A 20,809-nucleotide genomic window follows, 5' to 3' on the forward strand; every position below is an offset into this window, starting at 1 on the left:
TTTTAATATTTCTTTGTTCTACTTACTTTGAATTTTATTGGCTCTTTTTTTTCCCTCTAGTATGCTCTTTTAAATATATAATATTTAAAGCTATGAAAGTAAGGAAGCAAGTATAACTTTACTGATTTGGCCTTTTGTTAGTTTATTTCTCTGGATTATTAAATTTTTTAAAAATTCTAAAATTTTTTAAGGTAAATATTTCTAGGATAATCAGTAAATTCTACCATGAAGAGAGTATTCATGTAAATATAAAAAATAATTATAAGAATATACAAAGCCTAGCTAGCATTCCTGTTACATAACCCTTGGCTTTTCATTCTATTCCAAGCTGGGTATGTGTTTATTCTAAAGATGCTTGAATTTTAAGAACTCTCAGTTCCTGTTTTGGATGCTATGTTGTAATTACCCATGACTCATTCATCAAGGTTTTGGATATAAATGAAGGTGAGGTATGACTTCAGTTAATTTTACTGCTTTGACTACACTAACTGCATCACTGGTACCCTGTAAAGATTAAATTTTCCTCTGTTATGAAGTATTTACATTTATGTAATAAGTCTTCTTTAGTTATTCCTCATACAAGCTTTTTATATTTATCTTTGGAGATCTATCTCCCCTTTAAATAATTCATTTTTGAGTTCTAGTTTTTAAATACTGAAAAGTGTAAATGCATACCGGTGGCGCAGTGGTAAAGAAATCTGCCTGCCAGTGCAGGAGAGGTGGGTTCAATCCCTGGGTCAGGAAGACCCCCTGGAGAAGGAAATCCCACAGACAGAGCCTGGTGGGCTACAGTCCATGGGGTCACAACGAGTTAGACACGACTGAGTGAGCACACACGCACATACAATAGTACCAAAATTGATTTTTACATAAAATTCCTTTAAGAGCACTTTTTAAAGGAATTACTGTACTATCAAGTGAAACTTTTTCAAACTCAATCCATCAAGATATTCCTACTTAAATATACAACCAAATGAATATTTGTATATTTCAGAGATAATAAAATATTTTTGCTAATTTATCTCAAAACATAGGTATCAGTGACCTTCTCAAATTAGGTCAGGTAGTAGAAAAAAAATCTACCCCTTTTTTTCGGTTGCGCTGGGTCTTCAGTGTTGCCTGGAGTTTCTCCTGCTGCAGGGAGAGGCTTCTCACTGCAGTGGCTTCTCCTGTTGTGGAGCGTGGGCTCTAAGTGCTTGGCTTGAGCCGCTGCGGTGCAGGAGCTCGTTAGTGGTGGCTCACAGGCTCTAGAGCGTGCAGGCTCAGTAGCTGTGGCTTATGGACTTGGATGCTCCAAGGGATGTGGGATCTTCCTGGACCAAGGATCAAACCTGTGTCCCCTGCATTGGCAGGCAGATTCTTATCCATTGTACCACCAGGGAAGTCCTCTAATACATTTTCTATTTAGCATAAGGTTAGGTTGGAAGAAAAGGCTTTTGATTTCAAAGGCCAAATGGAAAGCTATTTTATTTCGTGAGCCAAGAGAGGATACACTTCAGTGGGATGAAAAGTGTACCTACCAAGATGACTTTTGCTTCTAACAATTTTATCTTTTTTTAAAAAAAGGTAAAAATTCAGAAATCATACATCATTTCAGCATCTTATTTTTAAGAAATCCAATATTTTGGCATAAGACAAATATATACAATTAAAGAGTTGACTCATTGGAAAAGACTGATGCTGGGAGGGATTGGGGGCAGGAGGAGAAGGGGATGACAGAGGATGAGATGGCTGGATGGCATCACCAACTCGATGGACGTGAGTTTGAGTCAACTCTGGGAATTGGTGATGGACAGGGAGGCCTGGCGTGCTGCAATTCATGGGGTCACAAAGAGTCAGACACGACTGAGTGACTGAACTGAACTGAAACTCTTCAAAACATAGTATGGCATATATTATTTTTCCACAGGCCATCAGATACTAATAGATATAGACCACTTTGTTAAATAACAAAAATCATATGAAAATCAACACAGTACTTCATTTATTTACCGTATAAGTCTGGCAACAGCACAAAAATCCAGCAACATTTCAAACATGTAAAAAAGTCAAATGTTGAACAGTACTGAAAAATTTTTTTTACAGTTAGTAATAATGAGTACACATGTAGAGTTCTGCAAAGCTAGCAAATTCCAAGGGTGCTTGGCTTCTGGACATATACCACAAAAACACATACACAAAAGCAATATAATTTATCTTTATAAAAATTACAGCCAAGCAATAAAAAAGGATGATAATAATGAAGATACTAATACGTATGTATCTTATACACTGAAATGCTACATCTTGTACCCTGAAATGCCATGTGTAGAGAGCCAAGCAGAGTAAATTTAGGCTCATCACTGAGGTTAAGAATTATTTAAGAATTTAATGCTTGTATATGTAACATACTCAAAACTTTCTGTATACCAATTCCTAGATTATAACAATGTATTCCACTGAGAAGTTGAGTCTTCTTTGTTGGCAGTATAAAATTTTTGACCAGATCAAAATTCTGGTAAAACACACTGAAGGCATTGTCTAGTGTAGGTAATGTTCACGGGCATTAATGAACATAGAAGAAATTCTTAGATTTCACACTAAATTTCAGCTGAGCTTTGTCAAACCAAACAGCTCAACTGTAAGGCAAGAAAAATTCTGTGATAGATTAGTGGGCCTTACCAAATAAAGATAAGAATTCAGTCTTAGGGAAAGACTCCCTACGTAAGCAGATATGAAACAGTGGGCACTGAAATGAACTTCTAGAAATGACCTACTTGATATTCAGACACTGGTTCAGAAGCGACAATCTGTTGGTATTTTATCTAATTAACATTTTACAATCAGCACCAGTCCCCAAAACCTCAAATTATAATTTTAATCTTCATTAAAATATATCCTTTTGTACTATATTAATATAACTATTAATATAATCAAATTAAAGAAAGTCCAACTTACTCAACTTACTATATATTTTTGTGTATGCAGGGTAACAAATCTTTTTTATTTACTTGTGCTTCTGTTTTGGGGTAGTTTGATTGAAGAGAAATTCATTTCACAGGATTACATCTTGCTAAAGCATTCCTTAGCATTGGTCCAAACTTGAATTCCCTTTTAAGACAAACAAACCAAAAAAAAAGCCCCCAAAACCTTAAAATGTAATTTTGGAAGGATTTTGAAAGCCCAAGTACTTGGCTAAATGGTATGTTAGGTTTCACCTTCTGGAATAATCAGTAAGTCCAACAAACAGAATACTTTTTCTTGCAATGGCTAATATAAGTCAAAGTGAAATACTTCTGAAAAAAGTCATAGAATCATTGTATGAGCCTATCTTCAAAAAACAGACAGAATTCCTACCTCTTTCTGAAAGACTCATTTACTCATATCATATATTCATATCATTTCTACTTATAAAACAAACAAGTTTTGCAATATCTGAAACAAAAAACTTGATTAGTCTAACAAATATTATTTAATGAACTATTAATATAAACTCCCTCTCAATGGTTACAGCAGGCTATTTGGCAAAAACTAACATGCTATTATATACCTAATAGGCTTAAACAAAAATGCATGTTTGTAAAAAATGTAACAGTAAAATCTAGAAAGTGGTAGAAGCTATGTTTTCAACAAACAAGATATATATATATATATATATATATATATATATCTTGTTTATATACATATATTCTCTAATAACTGCTAATTTATGAAGAATATTTTAATACTTATACATTAAAGTTTATCAATATTTACTGAGGCTTTGAATAACAGGAAAAAATTCAATCTTTTTAGCTTTTTTTCCTCCCTGATGGAACACGAAAGAAAAACAAAACAAAACCGCACAATCCTTTAAAATGTCCCAGATTGCCTTACTAAATGATTTACTGAGATAAAGCATGCTGAATCGCTCAATAAATTGAGAAGTACTAGAGAAATGTAAAGCACCAGTACTGACTGGTAATCACATAGGCAGCTCTGGGGTTATGAAAATGAGATTAAGGAATATTATACATTTTGTTCTTACGACATCATTTTAGAAAAATTTCCATCACTGTCAAAACATTTATTTTAACCAGAATAAGCTTCAGTGTTCATACCTTATACGATAGGTATCAGTGACATGTTTATTAATACACACTTTCATGTGTATCTTTTCAAACTCATTTGTATATATACAATCATTTAAAAAATACACACTTTCCTCTTTCCCACAAAAACAGGACTGCATTACGTGCACCAGTGTGTAGCTTGTTTTCTCATCTGCCGTCCTATTAGGACGTCTTCTTAGGACAGTGCATGTGAGAGCCATCTTGCCTTTTCTAACAATGAATACTCCATTAGATACTACTTTATCCAGGCCCTAACCTTTAGACCATTTTCCAATGAAACTATGTATCGCTAGGAATGGTATTTTACTGCCCTGTTCAAGAATATCACATAACCATACAATGCTTTTAGTACATATTTTCAAATACAAGTAATAAATAGGGCATACAAATTTGGAACTTCAGATGAGTGGAGACTTGGTAATTAAGATTTTGATTATGACAGTTCTTTCAAAATTAAGTAGAGAAACTGGGAAACATTCTGGAAAAGAATGGACTTTAAAAATGAAAGTGATATATACTTTGTTCCAAATAAGAAACTGATTTTAAAGAAATTTGCCAGCACTTCTGAATATACTCGTAGCTTCACTGAAACCAAAACCTACCTTTTTGCACATACTGATCTGCATGACTGCGTAGCTTATGAGGGCCTCCTTTAAATCATGGTTCTTTTGTTCTTTGAAGCGTTCAATATCAGCCCAAGCATTTTTGACAAACTCTCTGAAATAAAGGGTATAGTCATGATTATTATTCTTATTTAAATTAAGTAAACTACATATTATTAATTCAAATAAACACTTCTCATCTGAGTTGGGTTTTTGTCTAAAGTGAGAGAAAAAGCAGACAGTCATAGACTCTTCTACATATTAATAGTCTCTTTTACCACAAATTCCAGCTTCAAATTGTTCCTATAAAACAGATGTAAATGGGTCCTTCAACCAACTTATAAGCCAACAGATGCCACATGAACTTACCTGCCTGGAGTCACTGCAAAACATACAGTCTTTTCAACAAGATGGATTATGTTATTATATTTATCATGTATTTTGTTTAAATTACAACTACACTTTTAGAAATTCTGAGAGCCATTTGTCTTTTTAACTCTGTTCATGAGTTTACTTTGACTTACTTGACACCAGCAGTTTCAAAAAGTAACAAAACCACCTCCAAATCAGCGAAACTCTTAGTCTGCCTCAATCTACTCAACAACTATCAGACAAAAACAACATGAAAAATGGGCCCAAAAGTCAATGGCAGATCTGAGAACTGAAGTTCTAAAAATATTTCTGGAATAATTATGTTCTAAGCCATATGCAAGGTGCTGGGACACAAGGATGAAGAAGACACAATCACTGACTTCGAAGGGTTCGTATAGCCAGAGACAGTCACACTGTGCAAACTGCCATGGGAAAAGGGTATGAACCAAGTGCTGTGACAGCCTGTGAGAAGGCTTAACAAAGGAAGCAGTTCAAGAGCTGGGCATTGCAGAATCATCAGGCTTTTAACTGACAGGAAAGAGTAGAGGAAATATGCAAAGGATAGAAATCATGTAAAGTGCAAGAAAATAATATTATGAAGTTTTAAACACTTCCTTCTTCCTCTTTCCCCAACACTAACACAACTGTTTCTATGTAACACGATTTTTGAATACTCAGATTTCTTAGGAATATTCAATCCCTGTATTTTAGAAGATGAGGCTGCATCCAGGGACACTGATGAAGCCACCTACCACAGAGCCTGCAAGTCTAGCCCTGTTAAGCATCCCAGCATTTTTACCTGCCTTCCAGATTCTTAGACTTAAGCTGTTGTTCTCCTTCCTTTATCTGTTCCTCTAGCATCTTTATTCTGGCTTCTCTCTGCTCTGGAGTTTCTTGACCAAAGAGCTTGGTAGTCATTCCCTTCAAAGAAAATGTTCTCACAGTCTAAAATGAAACAGAAACAGATGAATGGATAAATCACATCTGTACATTGAAATATTTTTCAGTCTTAAAAAGGAAGAAAATTCTGACACAGGCTACAATATGGATGAGCCTTGAGGACACTGTGCTAAGCAAAATAAGCCAGTCACAGAAAGACAAATACAGCACAAGTCTACTTACATGAAGCATCCAGAGCAGTGCCACTTAGAGAGATAGAAAGTGGATGCTGACTGCCAAGGGCTGGCTAGCTGAAGAGGGAAATTAATAGTTGCTATTTCATAAGTATAGAGTTTCAATTTGCAAGATGAAGAGTTCTGCAGGTTGGCTGCACAGCAATGTGAATGAACTTACTACTACTGAACTTGAAAAATGGTTAAAATAATAAATGCTATGTTCTGTATATTTTATCACAATTTTTTTTTTAAGAGGAAATAGACATTTCCCCCTAACTCAGACAGAACACCACAAACCATACAATCAGGGGGCTACCATTAAGGCTTATACTACTAGAAAATGCTGAAGAATCAAAAAAGGAAAAATTTTAACTGAGCTTCTTCATCATATGGAAAACTTCCAGGCGAAATACTAGGCAAGTTATTTATGTCAGTAGTCATATTTTTTCAATTACTCTGTGATCATAAAAAAGGGATAAAATTCAACAGGCAACAATGAAAATAAATCAGACTGAAAAAACCATTTAAAATCTGCATAACTCACACTAAAACTTGGTTATCTATTAATAAAGCAGAATGCCTAAACCCAAGCCTCAAACTTCACCATCTCCTCACTCTCTGGAGTTTACTGAAGGAGATGCTTTTCCCAGCACATGCAGGAGTAGAGGACCAAGCTCCCTGAAAACTGACTGGAAATCTCCCCTGGATTTTAAAAATAAATCAAGCCAGTGTGTATCTGCTTCATGGTCAAAGGTCTTTCCCCACATATCTTTATGTGGGGAACCCACAAGCACTTTTAAAAGTAAAGGACTTGTTAACTATGAAAAGGCTTATAAATGGTGGCACTGTCGCTGCTTCATTACTTCCAGATTATGTGCTCTCACCATGACAGCTTATTTATTCCAGTGAAATAGCTAGACAGGAGAAAGCTGATTATAAAAATTATCTAAGTCTAATACAGTAAGATACAAAATTTTCTTCACAAGTACTCACTGTAAGGATTCAAGAATAAAGTACACAAAAAGCTCTCTGTTAGGAGAGAGGCATGATTCTAACAGGGCAGTTTTTCAAAGTTAACTAAAATTTCCGTAATGTAAGTGATAAAATTAAACCTTGCAAAGGTCATTATTTCAATCCCAAAGAATAATGGTTTTTTTCACTTAATCAGAAAAGAGATGGTTCTTATTACACAGTGCAATTTGGCAAAATTTCTTATAACACTATATATGTTTTAATGGCTTACATTTTTTTTAAGACTTAATTTTTTAAATTTAATTTTACTTTTTGGCCTCCACCAGGCAGCACGTGGGACCTTAGTTCCCTGACCAGGGACTGAACTCGTGCTTCCTGCAATGAAAGCATGTAGTCGTAACCACTGGACCATCAGGGAAGCCCTTAGTGGCTTATATCTTTTTATGTCAAGATCACAACCAAAAGAATTATACAGTTGTCCACAAATTACTCCCCTTTAAAAGCTACAGGCATCCTGTAGCCCATTTCACTTAAGGTTCATTTTAATGATACCAAAGACCCAAATAGAAAACAGCTCACCCCAGTGGCCAGTTCCTCACACTGCTGCTTCTTGGCTGCTAGGTCCTGAGCAGCCGTCTCCAAGTCATACTGTGTAAGCTCATGTTTCCTGCACACAGCCCTAGGGGAAAAAAGTGCTGCCAGTTAATTTCTGTGGCCTCTCTAATTATTAACATGTTAAATTTTCCCCAGGGGGTAAAGTGGAGGCATTCATGTCTCACTATGGTCAGAACTTTTATATCTAGAATTTTTAAGCTTAAAATGTAGTGAAAGTGAAAGTGAAAATGAAGTCGCTCAGTCGTGTCTGACTCTTGTGACCACGTGGACTGTAGCCTACCAGGCTCCTCCATCCATGGGATTCTCCAGGCAAGAATACTGGAGTGGGTTGCCATTTCCTTCTCCAGAGGGTCTTCTCGACCCAGGGATTGAACCCGGGTCACCCACATTGGAGGCAGACGCTTTAACCTCTAAGCCACCAGGCCCCAATATTAAAAATTTAATCTAGCAGAACCTAAGCATAAATACTTTATATTTTCTTAAATCAAAAAAGGTTGTTTTCCAGACACTTGCAAAAATTTTTTCAATAAACATACCGTTATCACATACATTTTTTAAAAAAGCTTTCTTTGTACAGCACTGGAATTAATGCTATAATCTCACATAACAACTGAGTACTATTTAAAAAGATTATCTCAAAGTTTTCTATTTAGAAATGTCTATTAGTTTTTATTATCATAAAAGTAATCCATGCTCACTAAAAAAAAAAAAGAGTCTAATACAGGAATGTACTAAATAAGTTTCAAAAACACTTTCTTCTCCGTAGTTCTACTATCCAGACACAATTCATATTAATAGATGGTATATATTGTTCTAGACTTTAGCTAGGCATTTCTGAACTATATACCAAAGACACGTTTCTTTATCAATATACATTCATTTTTTCTATAATCTGTAAGAGTTGCAAAGAGTTCCGTTGTGTTGAGCAACCTTTCTTTGGTAAGTTACTTGAAAAAGCTTGGTGTGACCTTTACTACTCAAAGCTCTAGAAGGAAAAAGGCTAACAATGTGATGTTTTCAACCCAGCTACTGAACAGCCAAAGGAATATTGCTCTTCTGTTTTATTAAGAGAATTCTTACACTGATTTTAAAAGTGACAGGAAAATGATTTATTTTTCTAAACTGGAATATCTCCCAGAGAATTCTGCTTGGCCCTGTAGGAGATACCATACAAACAAAGTCTCGACATTAAGAAATTTTACAACCTTACTAAGGAGATAAAATACGCAGGTATGGAAAATCACAGAATTTAAAGGTAATATACAATTTAATGACAGATCATGATAACACACACTCAATGTGTACTCTGCTTCCAATTTCCAAGCTGGAAAAAGCAGGAAGAACAACATACAGACAGACCTGAAGTCAGAGACTAAAAGGTTTTATCAATATAACATTTCAAATATAGTGAAAGTGTTAGTCGCTTAGTCATGTCTGACTCTTTGTGACCCCATGGACTGTAGCCTTCCAGGCTCCTCTGTCCATGGGATTCTCCCGCGAAGAATACTGGTAGGTTGCCATTTCCTTCTCCAGGATATCTTTCCAACCCAGAGACTGAACCCAGGTCTCCTGCACTGCAGGCAGACTCTTTACCATCTGAGCCACCAGGGATCAGGGTCATCTCAAACTCCTATGTCTAGCACTCTGCAACAGACAGAATACAGTGAGATCTCATTCAATATCTAGGGGAGGGGATTCATTTAAAAATCACCTTATTCTCTTTGTTTTAGAGTAACAGATGAAGAGAGTGTTGGTCAGCCATAGGACTGCATCTGGAACATGTATTATACTTACCGCAATGCTTCTGCATAAAAAAGATACTCCTTTAACTGATCTGCATAATGTTCTTCATCTTCCAAAATATCATCAATAGAAGAAGCATACCTGTTTAAAAAATAATGTATATAGTAACTTTTATCAAGACACAAAATACTAATATTCTAAAGAAGGGCTATTCAAAGCGTGGTCCACTGACCACTTGCTACCCATGAATGACCAAAGTACAGAAAATGAAAATAAGCATTTAGAAACATTTATAGCAAATTTTAAATTGATGTATAGTTGATTTGCAATACTATGTTAGTTTCAGGTATATAGCAAAGTGATTCAGTTATATATTTATTTCTTTCAAATTTTCCATTATAGGTTATTACAAGATAGGCAATCCACTCCAGGACTATTGCCTGGAAAATCCCATGGACAGAGGAGCCTGGTAAACTACAGTCCATGGGGTTGCAAAGAGTTGGACACGACTGAGCGACTTCACTTTCATGCTACTTATTTTACATAGTTTGTGTCTGTTAATCCCACACTCCTAATTTATCCCTCCTCGCAATAGCAATCCTTAATTACCATGACAATTCTACTGAATTTTACCAAAATGTGTTTAGCAAGGGCTTGGACATAAAAAAACAAAGCAAACAAAAAAATGGTCCATCTTAAGGTAGCTTAATAAGCACTGTAGTATCTCGTTAAATGTAGTACAAAAAAGGCTACAAAATCTGTACAAAGAATAAGAATTTAGTATAATTGAAGAATTTAGTATCCTTGATAGCAACTATATAAAGTCAAAAAGCTATAAAAGGAACAGTTGAACAAATGAAGATCAGAGAAAATTTTAGAAGCGTTATTTTACTCTAATTCTCAATAGCAACCTCTGCTTTGATCTGTACAAGTCCCTCACTGGTGTGACATTCTTGTTCTGAGTCTTCCCTTGCACAGAACTATAATGGCTCTCCACACTGCTTTGCCAAATCCTCAATACCTCTAGAAATCTCTCCAGACTTCTTTAGTCCTTGTTCATCACTCTACTTCTGATCTCTTGTCAAAAACTGAGAACTTAAGTCTTATCAAAGAAATGTCTCTTATGGGTATATGCATCTCTGAGTCCCTTCACTGTTCACCTCAAACTATCAGAACACATTTGTTAATCGGCTATACTCCAATACAAAATAAAAAGTTTTTTAAAAAATGGCTTTTGTGTTGGTTTTCTCTGATCATCAGGGCTTCCCTGGTGGCCCAGATGGTAAACAATCTGCTTGCAATGTAGGAGACCCAGGTTCAATCCCTGGGTTGGGAAGATCCCCTGGAAAAGGGAATGTCTATCCACTCCAGTATTCTTGCACGGGCAATTCGATGGACAGAGTCCACGGGGTGCAGCCCATGGGGTCAAAAAGAGTCAGATACAACTAAGCAATAACACCTTCTCTGATCACATTATAAATTCCCTAAGGACATCGTCTATGTCATTTATTACTTCTGTATGGTATAATTAGCATTCTTTTTTCAAATTAATTCTGATTCCTTAGCATGGGCATGGAAGAAAAATATACTTTATGTCTTTAAGCCTGCTTCATGTAGTTAAGTTAACAAGTTTACTGAATTAAAAAATAAACAAAAAATCTAAGTTAATGCTCACTGAAAAGCGATGTGCTTATAGTATTTACGAAAGTAGGAAAAATACATATTCTGTAAATATAAATTTACATTTGTGAGAGTGTGGACTTTGTCCTATGTGACTGAAAAATGTCTTGAGAATCATTGTTAAGAGTAGGAAAAACTGTCTGTAGTTAATAAATCTACGATTCTGGAAAAGTTAATGTTAAGAAAACAAAAAAGAAGGTAAATGGCTTGTGGCCTTAAGACAGGAAACACAGTGTGCAGAAAGGGATAAGTGGTAAAGATGTTTTAGGTATTAGTACTAAAATCGATTTTATTTAACATTTACATAAACCAAGTGAAGGGATAATCCCAAATTCCTGCAAACACTGAGACTGTCCTGTCAACAGAATACATGAAGACAACAAAATAGTTGAAAAGCAGCTGGTCAGCTTAAACAATAATCCAAAGAAAAATAATATTTAAATAAAATAAATATTTTTGTCTCTTTATTGGTCAGTTGTAGGAGTTCTTTATGTATTTTGGTTGGAAATGTTTACTCCCGGTCTGTGGCTTGCCTCTTCACCATCTTAATGGGGTGTGTTTTCGTGTGTGTGGTAAAATGTAACATAAAATTCACCTTTTTAACAATTTATTGGGGTATATAGTTCCGTGGCTTTGAGTACTTTCATGCTGTCGTTGCAACCATTATCACCATTCATCTCCAGAACTTACCTTCCCCAACTGACTCTGTACGCCTACATTCCCTCCACTTACAACAGAATCTTTTGATAAGCTAAATTTTTAATTAATTTTTTTTTGTTTTTTGGCACAGCACGTTAGATAGTAGTTCCCTACCCAGGGCTCAAACCAGTGCTCCCTGCACTGGAAGCATGCGTCTTTACTGCTGGACCACCAGAGAGATCCCAAAATTTCTAATTTTGAAGAACAATTTACCATTTTTAAAAGATTTTTTTTCCTTTCATGTCCTTTAAAAAAAAATCTTTTGCTTACTTGAAGGCTGCTAAAATATTCTATTTTCTACTAAAAGCTGTAGTTTAAGGTTTTATATTGATGTATGTCATCCAAATTGAATTAGCTTTTATGTATGATGTGAGATATGGCTCAAGGTTCCTTTTTTTTAATGATTCACTTTTAAAAAAAATTACTTATTTTCCACAGAAAAACAAAATTGAACTGCAGATAAAGAGTTTTCCATCTTTCTTTCTCTGCTGGGTCTTCGTTGCTGCATGGGGTTTTCTCCAGTTGCAGACAGCAGGGGCTACTCTCTAGCTACAGTGCATGAGCTTCCCAGTGCAGTGGCCTCTCTTGTTGCAGAGCACGGGCTCTAGGGAATGCATACTTCGGCAGCTGCAGTACGTCAGCTAAGAAGTTGTGGCTCCTGGGCTCTAGGGCACAGGCTCAACAGTTGTGGCACAGGGGCTTAGCTGCCATGTGGCATGTGGGCTCTTCCGGGAGCAGGGACTGAACCTGTGGCTCCTACGCTGTCAGGAGGATTCTCTACTACCAAGCCAAAAGGGAAGACCTCAAGGCTCCGGAGTTTTTTCCCCATGAAGATATCCAGTTATTCCAGAACCATTTCTTGAAATGAGCTATGTAAATGTGGATCTATTTCTGACTTCTATCCTGTTCCATGGATCTGTTTATCTCAGTATCTCCTGATAACTATAGCTCTATAGTAAATCTTGAAATTAGGTAATATGTTCAACTTTGTCCTTTTTTCAAGATTGTTTTTGACTACTTCATGTTCTTTGAATTTCTATATACATTTTTGAATCAGCTTATCAATTTCTATTAAAAATCACTGGAGGTTTGATTGGGACTGTCATTCAGGAATAATGCTCATATTAACACTACTGAGTCTTCCAGTCTATGAACATGGTTTAATCTCACCTTTTACTTAGGTATTTAGTTTCTCTTAGCAATGTTTATATATAAAGTTTTCAGTGTAGAGGTCTTTCACACTATTATAAACAGCATTTTTAAGCTTTTATTTTCTAATTTTACTAGTATGAAAAAAATTTTTTTTTCTATATTCATTATGTATCATACATTCTTATTAAACGCAGTTGTTAATTCTATAGTATTTTTTGGCTGTTTCTTTATTTTCTACAGAAAAATCCTGTTAACTGCCAATAAAGATAGGACATTTCCTTCTTCCTTTCTAAGACGTGTGCCACTTATTTGATCTTCATGCCTTACTGCGCTGACCAGGATCTCTACTACTACCACTTCTACCAGTAGTGGTAGAGCAAACAGTCTTGCCTTATTCCTGATTTTAGGAGAAAATATTAATATTTCACTATTAAGTACAGTATTAGCTGTATGTTTTACACTGAGGAAATTCTTTACATTCCTAGTTTGATGAAAATTTTTACTGTGAATGGATGGTAAAATGCTTTCTACATATACTGAAATGAACATCTGGATTTTCTTCTCTGTTCTGCTAATATATGAACTAAACTGAAAGATTTTTGAATGTTAATCTTGCATTCCTGAGATTAACTTCTTTAAGTCAAATCTGTATACAGAGAGCGCAATACAAATGCCAGCAAACTTTTTAAAAACAGAAGAATCACTAACACTTTCACACTAAATGTCACCTCCAGTTCTACCTTAAATTCTCTGGGTACTTACACATCCATATGATGACCAGCACTCTGCAGTCCATCACCCATTTCTTTTTCTATGGCACTCCACTCACTACGAAGAAAGAGATAAAACCCAAACCATCATGAATTAGATATGAAATATTATTAAACAGAATCTTTACAACGTTTTTTCCCTAGTTAGCTTTTAAACAGTATGCTATCTATTTTATTTTTTTCTTGACGATTTATTTTCTGTGACTCAAATATGCTCCTTTCCCTGAAGTTTAACAACTAAATGCAAGTGAAGGCTTTAAAAACGCTAATTCAAAAGTTTATATCTGCTGTTAAGTACACAGTTAGTATCACACAAAACAGTTTCTGCTTATAGACAGCTTTCTCAGCTGCTGCTGCTGCTGCTAAGTCGCTTCAGTCATGTCTGACTCTGTCAGCTACAGTGCCTATTTAAATCAAATATGGTGCTTTCAGAAACTATGAATGCTTGTCCTGCTCTTGAATGACTTAATCAGAATTTCTAGGATAAAGCTGAGGCATGTATATTTTTAAACTCTACATGAATCACTGTGATAACCACACATGATTACATATCATTCATTATCTTAATAGGTAACAGAAAAAGACAATTGTACAGAAATATTGGGTGTACCATAAAACTTCAGTAACTTGCACTTAAGTTGCACAAAAAAAGTCTACTGGAACTACAGATCATTTTGTTACCATTTCAGGGAAATTCCTGAAATAAAAACTCCTTTCTACGGAAGATGTATACATTATAATAAAGGGGGGAATACATCTATAATCTTAAATACTAAGATGACATAATTTGATGTATTTTCTTCTAGTTATTTTTACTTATTTTAATATGGCTGAGATCATGTAGTACATGCACCTTTGTACCATGTTTTTTCTTGCTAACAGTATTTCCCCACATTATTAAAATAATTTGTTCTCAGCACTGTTTCAGTGGCAACTCTTAATTTTTTTAACCATTTTCTGAACCATTCAAGATTGTTTCCAATTTTTCTGCTATGTAAAGAATGTATAATAAACACCTTCAACTGCATATCATAAAAAGAAAAATTAAAACACTATGATTCTGTTAATCTGTAGTCTTTATAAACTGTTCTTGAAATATCAAGACTATATGCTTATAATTGGAAAAGGAAATGGCAACCCACTCCAGTATTCTTGCCTAGAGAATCCCAGGGATGGGGGAGCCTGGTGGGCTGCCGTCTATGGGGTCGCACAGAGTCGGACATGACTGAAGCGACTTAGCAGCAGTAGCAGTATGCTTATAATACTAGAAGGGAAAACCCTCACATGGTTTTTAAAATTGTCAAGGAAGGAAAACAAACATAAATAAACATATCTCCTTCTGATAATTTTACTCGTGTTTATTCTCAAAATAGTAATAGCAACAGTTAATCTTTTTTTAGTGCTGGCTGTTTACAAAATGATTCTTTTTCTTTGGCTGTGCTACATCTGAACACTGATATTCAAATAAATTTCAGATGAATCAATGAAAAATATATGCTTTATTATTCATAAGGGGGAGACCTTACTAAGATATACAAAAAGTCAGAAGCTATGACTTTATAAAGGAAAAAAACTAATCACTTGCATGTCAACTGAATTTAATAGACTGAATATTTTTGTATATTAAAAGCCACATAAGAAAAGTCAAGAGACATATGACAAAGTGGAGGGAAAAGTTGCAATCCATTTCATAAAGGTCTAATGTTCCTAAAAGATAAACAACTCCTGCAAATCAATTAAGAAACCAGACTACCAGCCCAACAGGAAAAAACGGCCAAAGATATATACAGACAGTTTATAAAATTAAAAAAATAAAATAAAGTAGAGGCTATTAATCATCAGGAAAAAAGTTTAACTTCATTCATAATTAGAGTAATACAAATTATAACTACAGTGAGAAGGCATTTTTTACCATCAGGCTGATAAAGATGAAAGTTCACCAAAAATTGTTTGGGTGAGGATCTGAGGAAATAGATATTAACAGTTTGATGATGGGAGTTGAGTATCTTCCATACAGGAAAATTTGGCAATATCTACCAACTCAATTATCCTTAGATCCAGTAAGAACATCTGTACAATTTTATCCTACATATACACTCAATCATGTGTGAAATGACATGAACATGAACATTAATTAAAGCACTGAATCCAACAGCAGAATAGAAATAATTATCAAGAAGAAACTGGTTAAATAAATTATGATGCTCCAGCTCAGTAAAGCCCAATAGTTATTTTGCTGATAACAAAATATCTAGGATAGCAGTTTTTAAGTTAAAAAAAGCAAAATAAAATAAGTGAACATTTACATGTTTAAAAAAGGCGGGGGGGAGGGAGGGAGTAGAATGCATTTGTTTGTGTGTTAATATACATTGACGGGCTTCCCTGGTGGCTCAGAGGTTAAAGTGTCTGCCTCCAATGCGGGAGACCTGGGTTCAATCCCTGGGTTGGGAAGATCCCCTGGAGAAGGAAATGACAACCTACTCCAGTACTCTAGCCTGGAGAATCCCATGGACGGAGGAGCCTGGTAGGCTACAGTCCGTGGGGTTGCAAAGAGTCGGACACAACTGAGCGACTTCACTTTCACTTTATACATTGACAGTGCTACAATACATTTTACTGAAGGATACACATGTAACTCAGAAACTGCTAGTAGTTGCCTGAGAGGAGGAGACCTGGGTGGTTGGCAGGCAGGAGGAGCAAAGAGACTTCACTAGATAAGCTTTTGTTCCTACTGAATTTTGTATTATATGAATATCTTACCTATTCAAATATGTTAAATGAATTATTTTTGACTACTTCAATCAAAAGGACAGAGCATTAGCAAGGACAGTCTTCTTACAAGGAGATATGGATCATTACTACTAAAATTTTACAACTAAAATAATCAACAAACAAAAATTCACAGAAGGCTCAAAAATGACCAATATATGCAAGTTACATACACAATATTCTAATTTACACTAATATTACCCCAAGACTGAAAAACCCATCTTGCAAAAGCCTTAGAAATTATAAAATGAAACAAAGGAAAAAAAAGAAAAAGAAAACCACCAATTCAATATGACAGTGATTTAAAAGGAATCTCCTTGGGCATTCTGCCAAGAAAATAAAAGACACTGCTCATTGCTTAAGAGGGGTTTATCTTTTATCTGCGCAATATATTAGACTCCTTTACTATTTTTTATTTAAAGAAAGGCCTTACAATAAGAAGTTTGAAGACTTAAAACTCCCTGGCAGTCCAGTGGCTAAGACTCCGCCACTACAGGGGGCATAGGTTCGATCCCTGGTCAGGGAATCAAGAGCTTACAGGAAAAGTCTGAAGACTACTACTATTGGACGGGATTTAAAAAATAAGCTTTTGGGACTTCCCTGGTGGTCCAGTGGTTAAGAATCTGCCTTTCAACGTACAGAACGAGGGTTGGATCCCTGGTCAGGGAACTAAGATCCCACATGCTGCAGGGCAACTAAGCCTGTGCGCCACAACTAGAAAGCACAGACATCACAATGAAGACCTAGCCCAGCACAGAAAATAAATAAATAACAATTAAAAATTATCTTTTGCTTTGCAGACTCATATATATTCAAGAATTACAGTTCTTACGAAAAAGCTGATTAGAGCTAGTTGTTATTATAAAAGTTTGCATACCTGAAAACTCGCCCATAATTCCCATGTACTTTATATACACCATATAGTCGATCTGCTACTCTCTGGAATAAATATTCAAAAGAAACTGCTATTAGTTATAAACAGTTCACTGTTTATAAGTTATAAACAGATTGCTAAAAATACATTTTATCTTCATTAAAAATACATATGTATACTTAGCACAACTTGAAAAATATGCAAAAAAAGAAAAAAGATCTTAAATCTTCCAGTCTCATCATGGGGGAAAAAAACTAATGTTGTCATCATATTTATGTAATTTTTTCATATATATATATGTTTTAATTAACATTTTAAAATTTCCTATACCAAGAGTGCTAATATTTTTATCCAGCAGGTTAATATTATTTTTAATAGACACCAGTTAAAAAAACAGATGCATAAAATTTCACCTAGTGGTATACAGATTATATACGCATTCCTTGTCAGGTACTCAGTTATCCCTAATTTTTTCAGTATTAAATAAGCATTCTCTGAGAGTAAGCTTTTTCCAAATTTCAGATTGCTTCCTTAAGATAAAAGTCCCCAAAGAGGGATCTACCAGGGAAGAGAATATAAACATTTTCAATTGTATTATTGATAGTTTTATACATAAATGCTACACACATGCAATATAGTTCCTGTGCTACTTTATCAAATTAATGCCTTCTAACCATGGCACCCCACTCCAGTACTCTTGCCTGGAAAATCCCATGGACGGAGGAGCCTAGTGGGCTGCAGTCCATGGGGTCGCTGAGAGTTGGACACGACTCAGTGACTTCACTTTCAGTTTTCACTTTCATGCATTGGAGAAGGAAATGGCAACCCACTCCAGTGTTCTTGCCTGGAGAATCCCAGAACGGCGGAGCCTTGTGGGCTGCCATCTATTAGATCAGTTCAGTTTAGTTCAGTCCTCAGTTGTGTCTGACTCTTGCAACCCCATGGAGTACAGCACGCCAGCACTCCCTGTCCATCACCAACTCCTGGAGCTTGCGTAAATTCATGTCCATCGAGTTGCTGATGCCTTCCAACCATCTTCATTCTCTGTCATTCCCTTTTCCTCCTGCCTTCAATCTTCCCCAGCATCATGGCCTTTTCCAATCAGTCAGTTCTTCGCATTAGGTGGCCAAAGTATTCGAGTTTCAGCTTCAGCATCAGTCCTTCCAATGAATATTCAGGACTGATTTCCTTTAGGATGGACTGGTTTGATTTCCTGGCAACCCAAAGGACTCTCAAGAGTCTTCTCCAACACCACAGTTCAAAATATTAGATATTAGTACTTTTTACTTTTGTTTTAGTTTATGAAACATGGATTATCTCATCCGAATATCACAACTCTATGAATAACACACTCATTCATACAACAAATGTTTATGCAGTACCTACTGTGTACCAGGCAGATACTCTCCAAGAAAACAAACTCTGAAAGGTCTCTGGATTGGCCTGAAGAACTTAGTAAATGGCAGAGACAAGTGCTAACTCCAGCTCCTCTCAATCTAAGACTACCCACCCTTTCTGGTTGTTCTGTTTTAATATCTTAAATATTAACTCTTTAACCTCTAAGTCATTTATTTTTTGCCTTTTCTATCAAGACTTTCAAAAGAATTTTCCTCAACAGAAAAGATAACCAAATAACTGTATTTTCTCTTTATCTGTTAACAAGTCATCATGTCTCCAACAGTGTCTAAGCCTTCTTCTTTTGACACTGAATGTTACAAAAAGGCTCTCCCTGTGGTGATCTCTGTTGTATTCAGCATTCTATCAGTGTTGGGTTCTAACCTTCCATTTTTAACTTTTATGTTACTGTCAATGACTAAAAAGCCTTTTTCCTAATTTTAGTACAATCAAGATTTTAGCTATTCCATATTTTTCCCTGGCATTTATCTTATTTATCAAGTGCTATCTTTCCTTTGAAGAGCTCAAGCAGTCTTTCAGGTCAATTAAGTTTCTGAAGCCTGTTTCCATAAAGTCTAGGGTAAATATCTACCCAGAATTCTCTTACTTGTGTATTACAAGCTGTTTGATGACAAGGTCATTTTCTTTAAAAGTTCTTGTCATATATACATTACTAACCAGTTCCCCTTGGCTGGTTATAATTAAGATCAAGGAGCAATTTATCTTACTGCTTTTCAAGATTTTTGTAAACATAAAATTGTCAGCACATACATTTATTTATTCATCCATTCAATGAATACATAGTGGGTGCTATTCGAGTCAAGCACTATTCTCAGGATCCAGCAGTGAGAAAACAAAGCTCCTGCTCTTGCAAGCGATAATTAACAAGTTCAGAATGACAGAAATGATAGAAACCTGCATCGCATTTTATACAGGATGCTCAAGAAAGATAATTTCTCCCAAGAGGTATCTGAACCAATAACTGAATAACAAAAGAATAAGCCAAGTGAGGAGCCTGGGGGTAGGGCATGGGGGAAGAAGGGTACAGGCCCAGGAAACGGCAAACAAAAGACCAGAAACAAGCTTGGCATGGTTAAAAATAGAAGAACAACAGGGCTAAAATGAAGTGCTGCTCTTGTTTAGTCACTAAGTCGTGTTCTCTTGCAACCCCATGGACTGTAGCCCCCCCAGCTTCCTCTGTCAGTGGGATTTCCCAGGCAAGAATACTGGAGTGGGTTGCCACTTCCTTCTCCAGGGGGATCTTCCCAAACCAGGGATCAAATCCAAGTCACCTGCGCCTCTCCTGCATTGGCAGGCAGTTTCTTTACCACTGAGCCACGAGGGAAGCCCTCAAAATGAAATGTACGAAGTATTCAAACAGCTGTGTGCAAGACTCAAAATTTTCTGTAACATCACTATTACATTTTATCATGATCTCTAAAGATTATTAAGTATTAATCACATTCAAAAATATACTTTTGGATGACCCAGAGAGACGGTATGGGGAGGGAGGTGGGAGGGAGGTTCAGGAGTGGGAACACATGTACACCGTGGCGGATTAGTGTTGACGTATGGCAAAATCAATACAGTATTGTAAAGTAAAATAAAGTTAAAAAATATATATATACTTTCAGCAGAAAGCCAAATATGATCACTGGATATCCCAGCTTGACTGTGATCATTTTCTTACTTGCTTTATGAGAGCAATCACCCACATCTTCTTGCAGGCTAGATGATCTGCAGCACAGCTTCACAACAGCGACAGTTATTTCCTCCCTCCTTTAAATATCATTCAAACTTATTCCCTACATTTTACAGATTTTCTGGGTTTTAACTGTTACATTTTGTTCAATTCACCACTCACCTCTGATATTTTCGATAAATCTGACTCTGGCTGGTTTTTCTGCCTTTTCCCTTTGTTTCTTCTGGATGTGAACGACTGCTTGAGAATCTCTCAATA

The 20,809-nt window shown here is 35.8% G+C and overlaps 1 protein-coding gene across 1 annotated transcript in view; it reads right to left on the reverse strand.

Moving 5' to 3' along the window:
• Window positions 1–2,008: 2,008 nt before the first annotated feature.
• Window positions 2,009–20,809, reverse strand: part of SNX4 (sorting nexin 4) — a 50,826-nt gene continuing 32,025 nt past the window's right edge. Inside the window, exons 8-14 of the mRNA XM_068976361.1 lie at window positions 17,458–17,519; window positions 13,804–13,869; window positions 9,562–9,651; window positions 7,732–7,831; window positions 5,865–6,010; window positions 4,694–4,808; window positions 2,009–3,090 (exon numbers count right to left, since the gene is read on the reverse strand). Coding sequence (XP_068832462.1) covers window positions 3,043–3,090; window positions 4,694–4,808; window positions 5,865–6,010; window positions 7,732–7,831; window positions 9,562–9,651; window positions 13,804–13,869; window positions 17,458–17,519 — 627 coding nt within the window. The 3' untranslated portion in view covers window positions 2,009–3,042. The remainder of the gene's footprint in view (window positions 3,091–4,693; window positions 4,809–5,864; window positions 6,011–7,731; window positions 7,832–9,561; window positions 9,652–13,803; window positions 13,870–17,457; window positions 17,520–20,809) is intronic.

Source organism: Capricornis sumatraensis, chromosome 1 (genome assembly GCF_032405125.1).
Source record: "Capricornis sumatraensis isolate serow.1 chromosome 1, serow.2, whole genome shotgun sequence".
In the NCBI taxonomy this organism is placed as follows: Eukaryota; Metazoa; Chordata; class Mammalia; order Artiodactyla; family Bovidae; genus Capricornis; species Capricornis sumatraensis.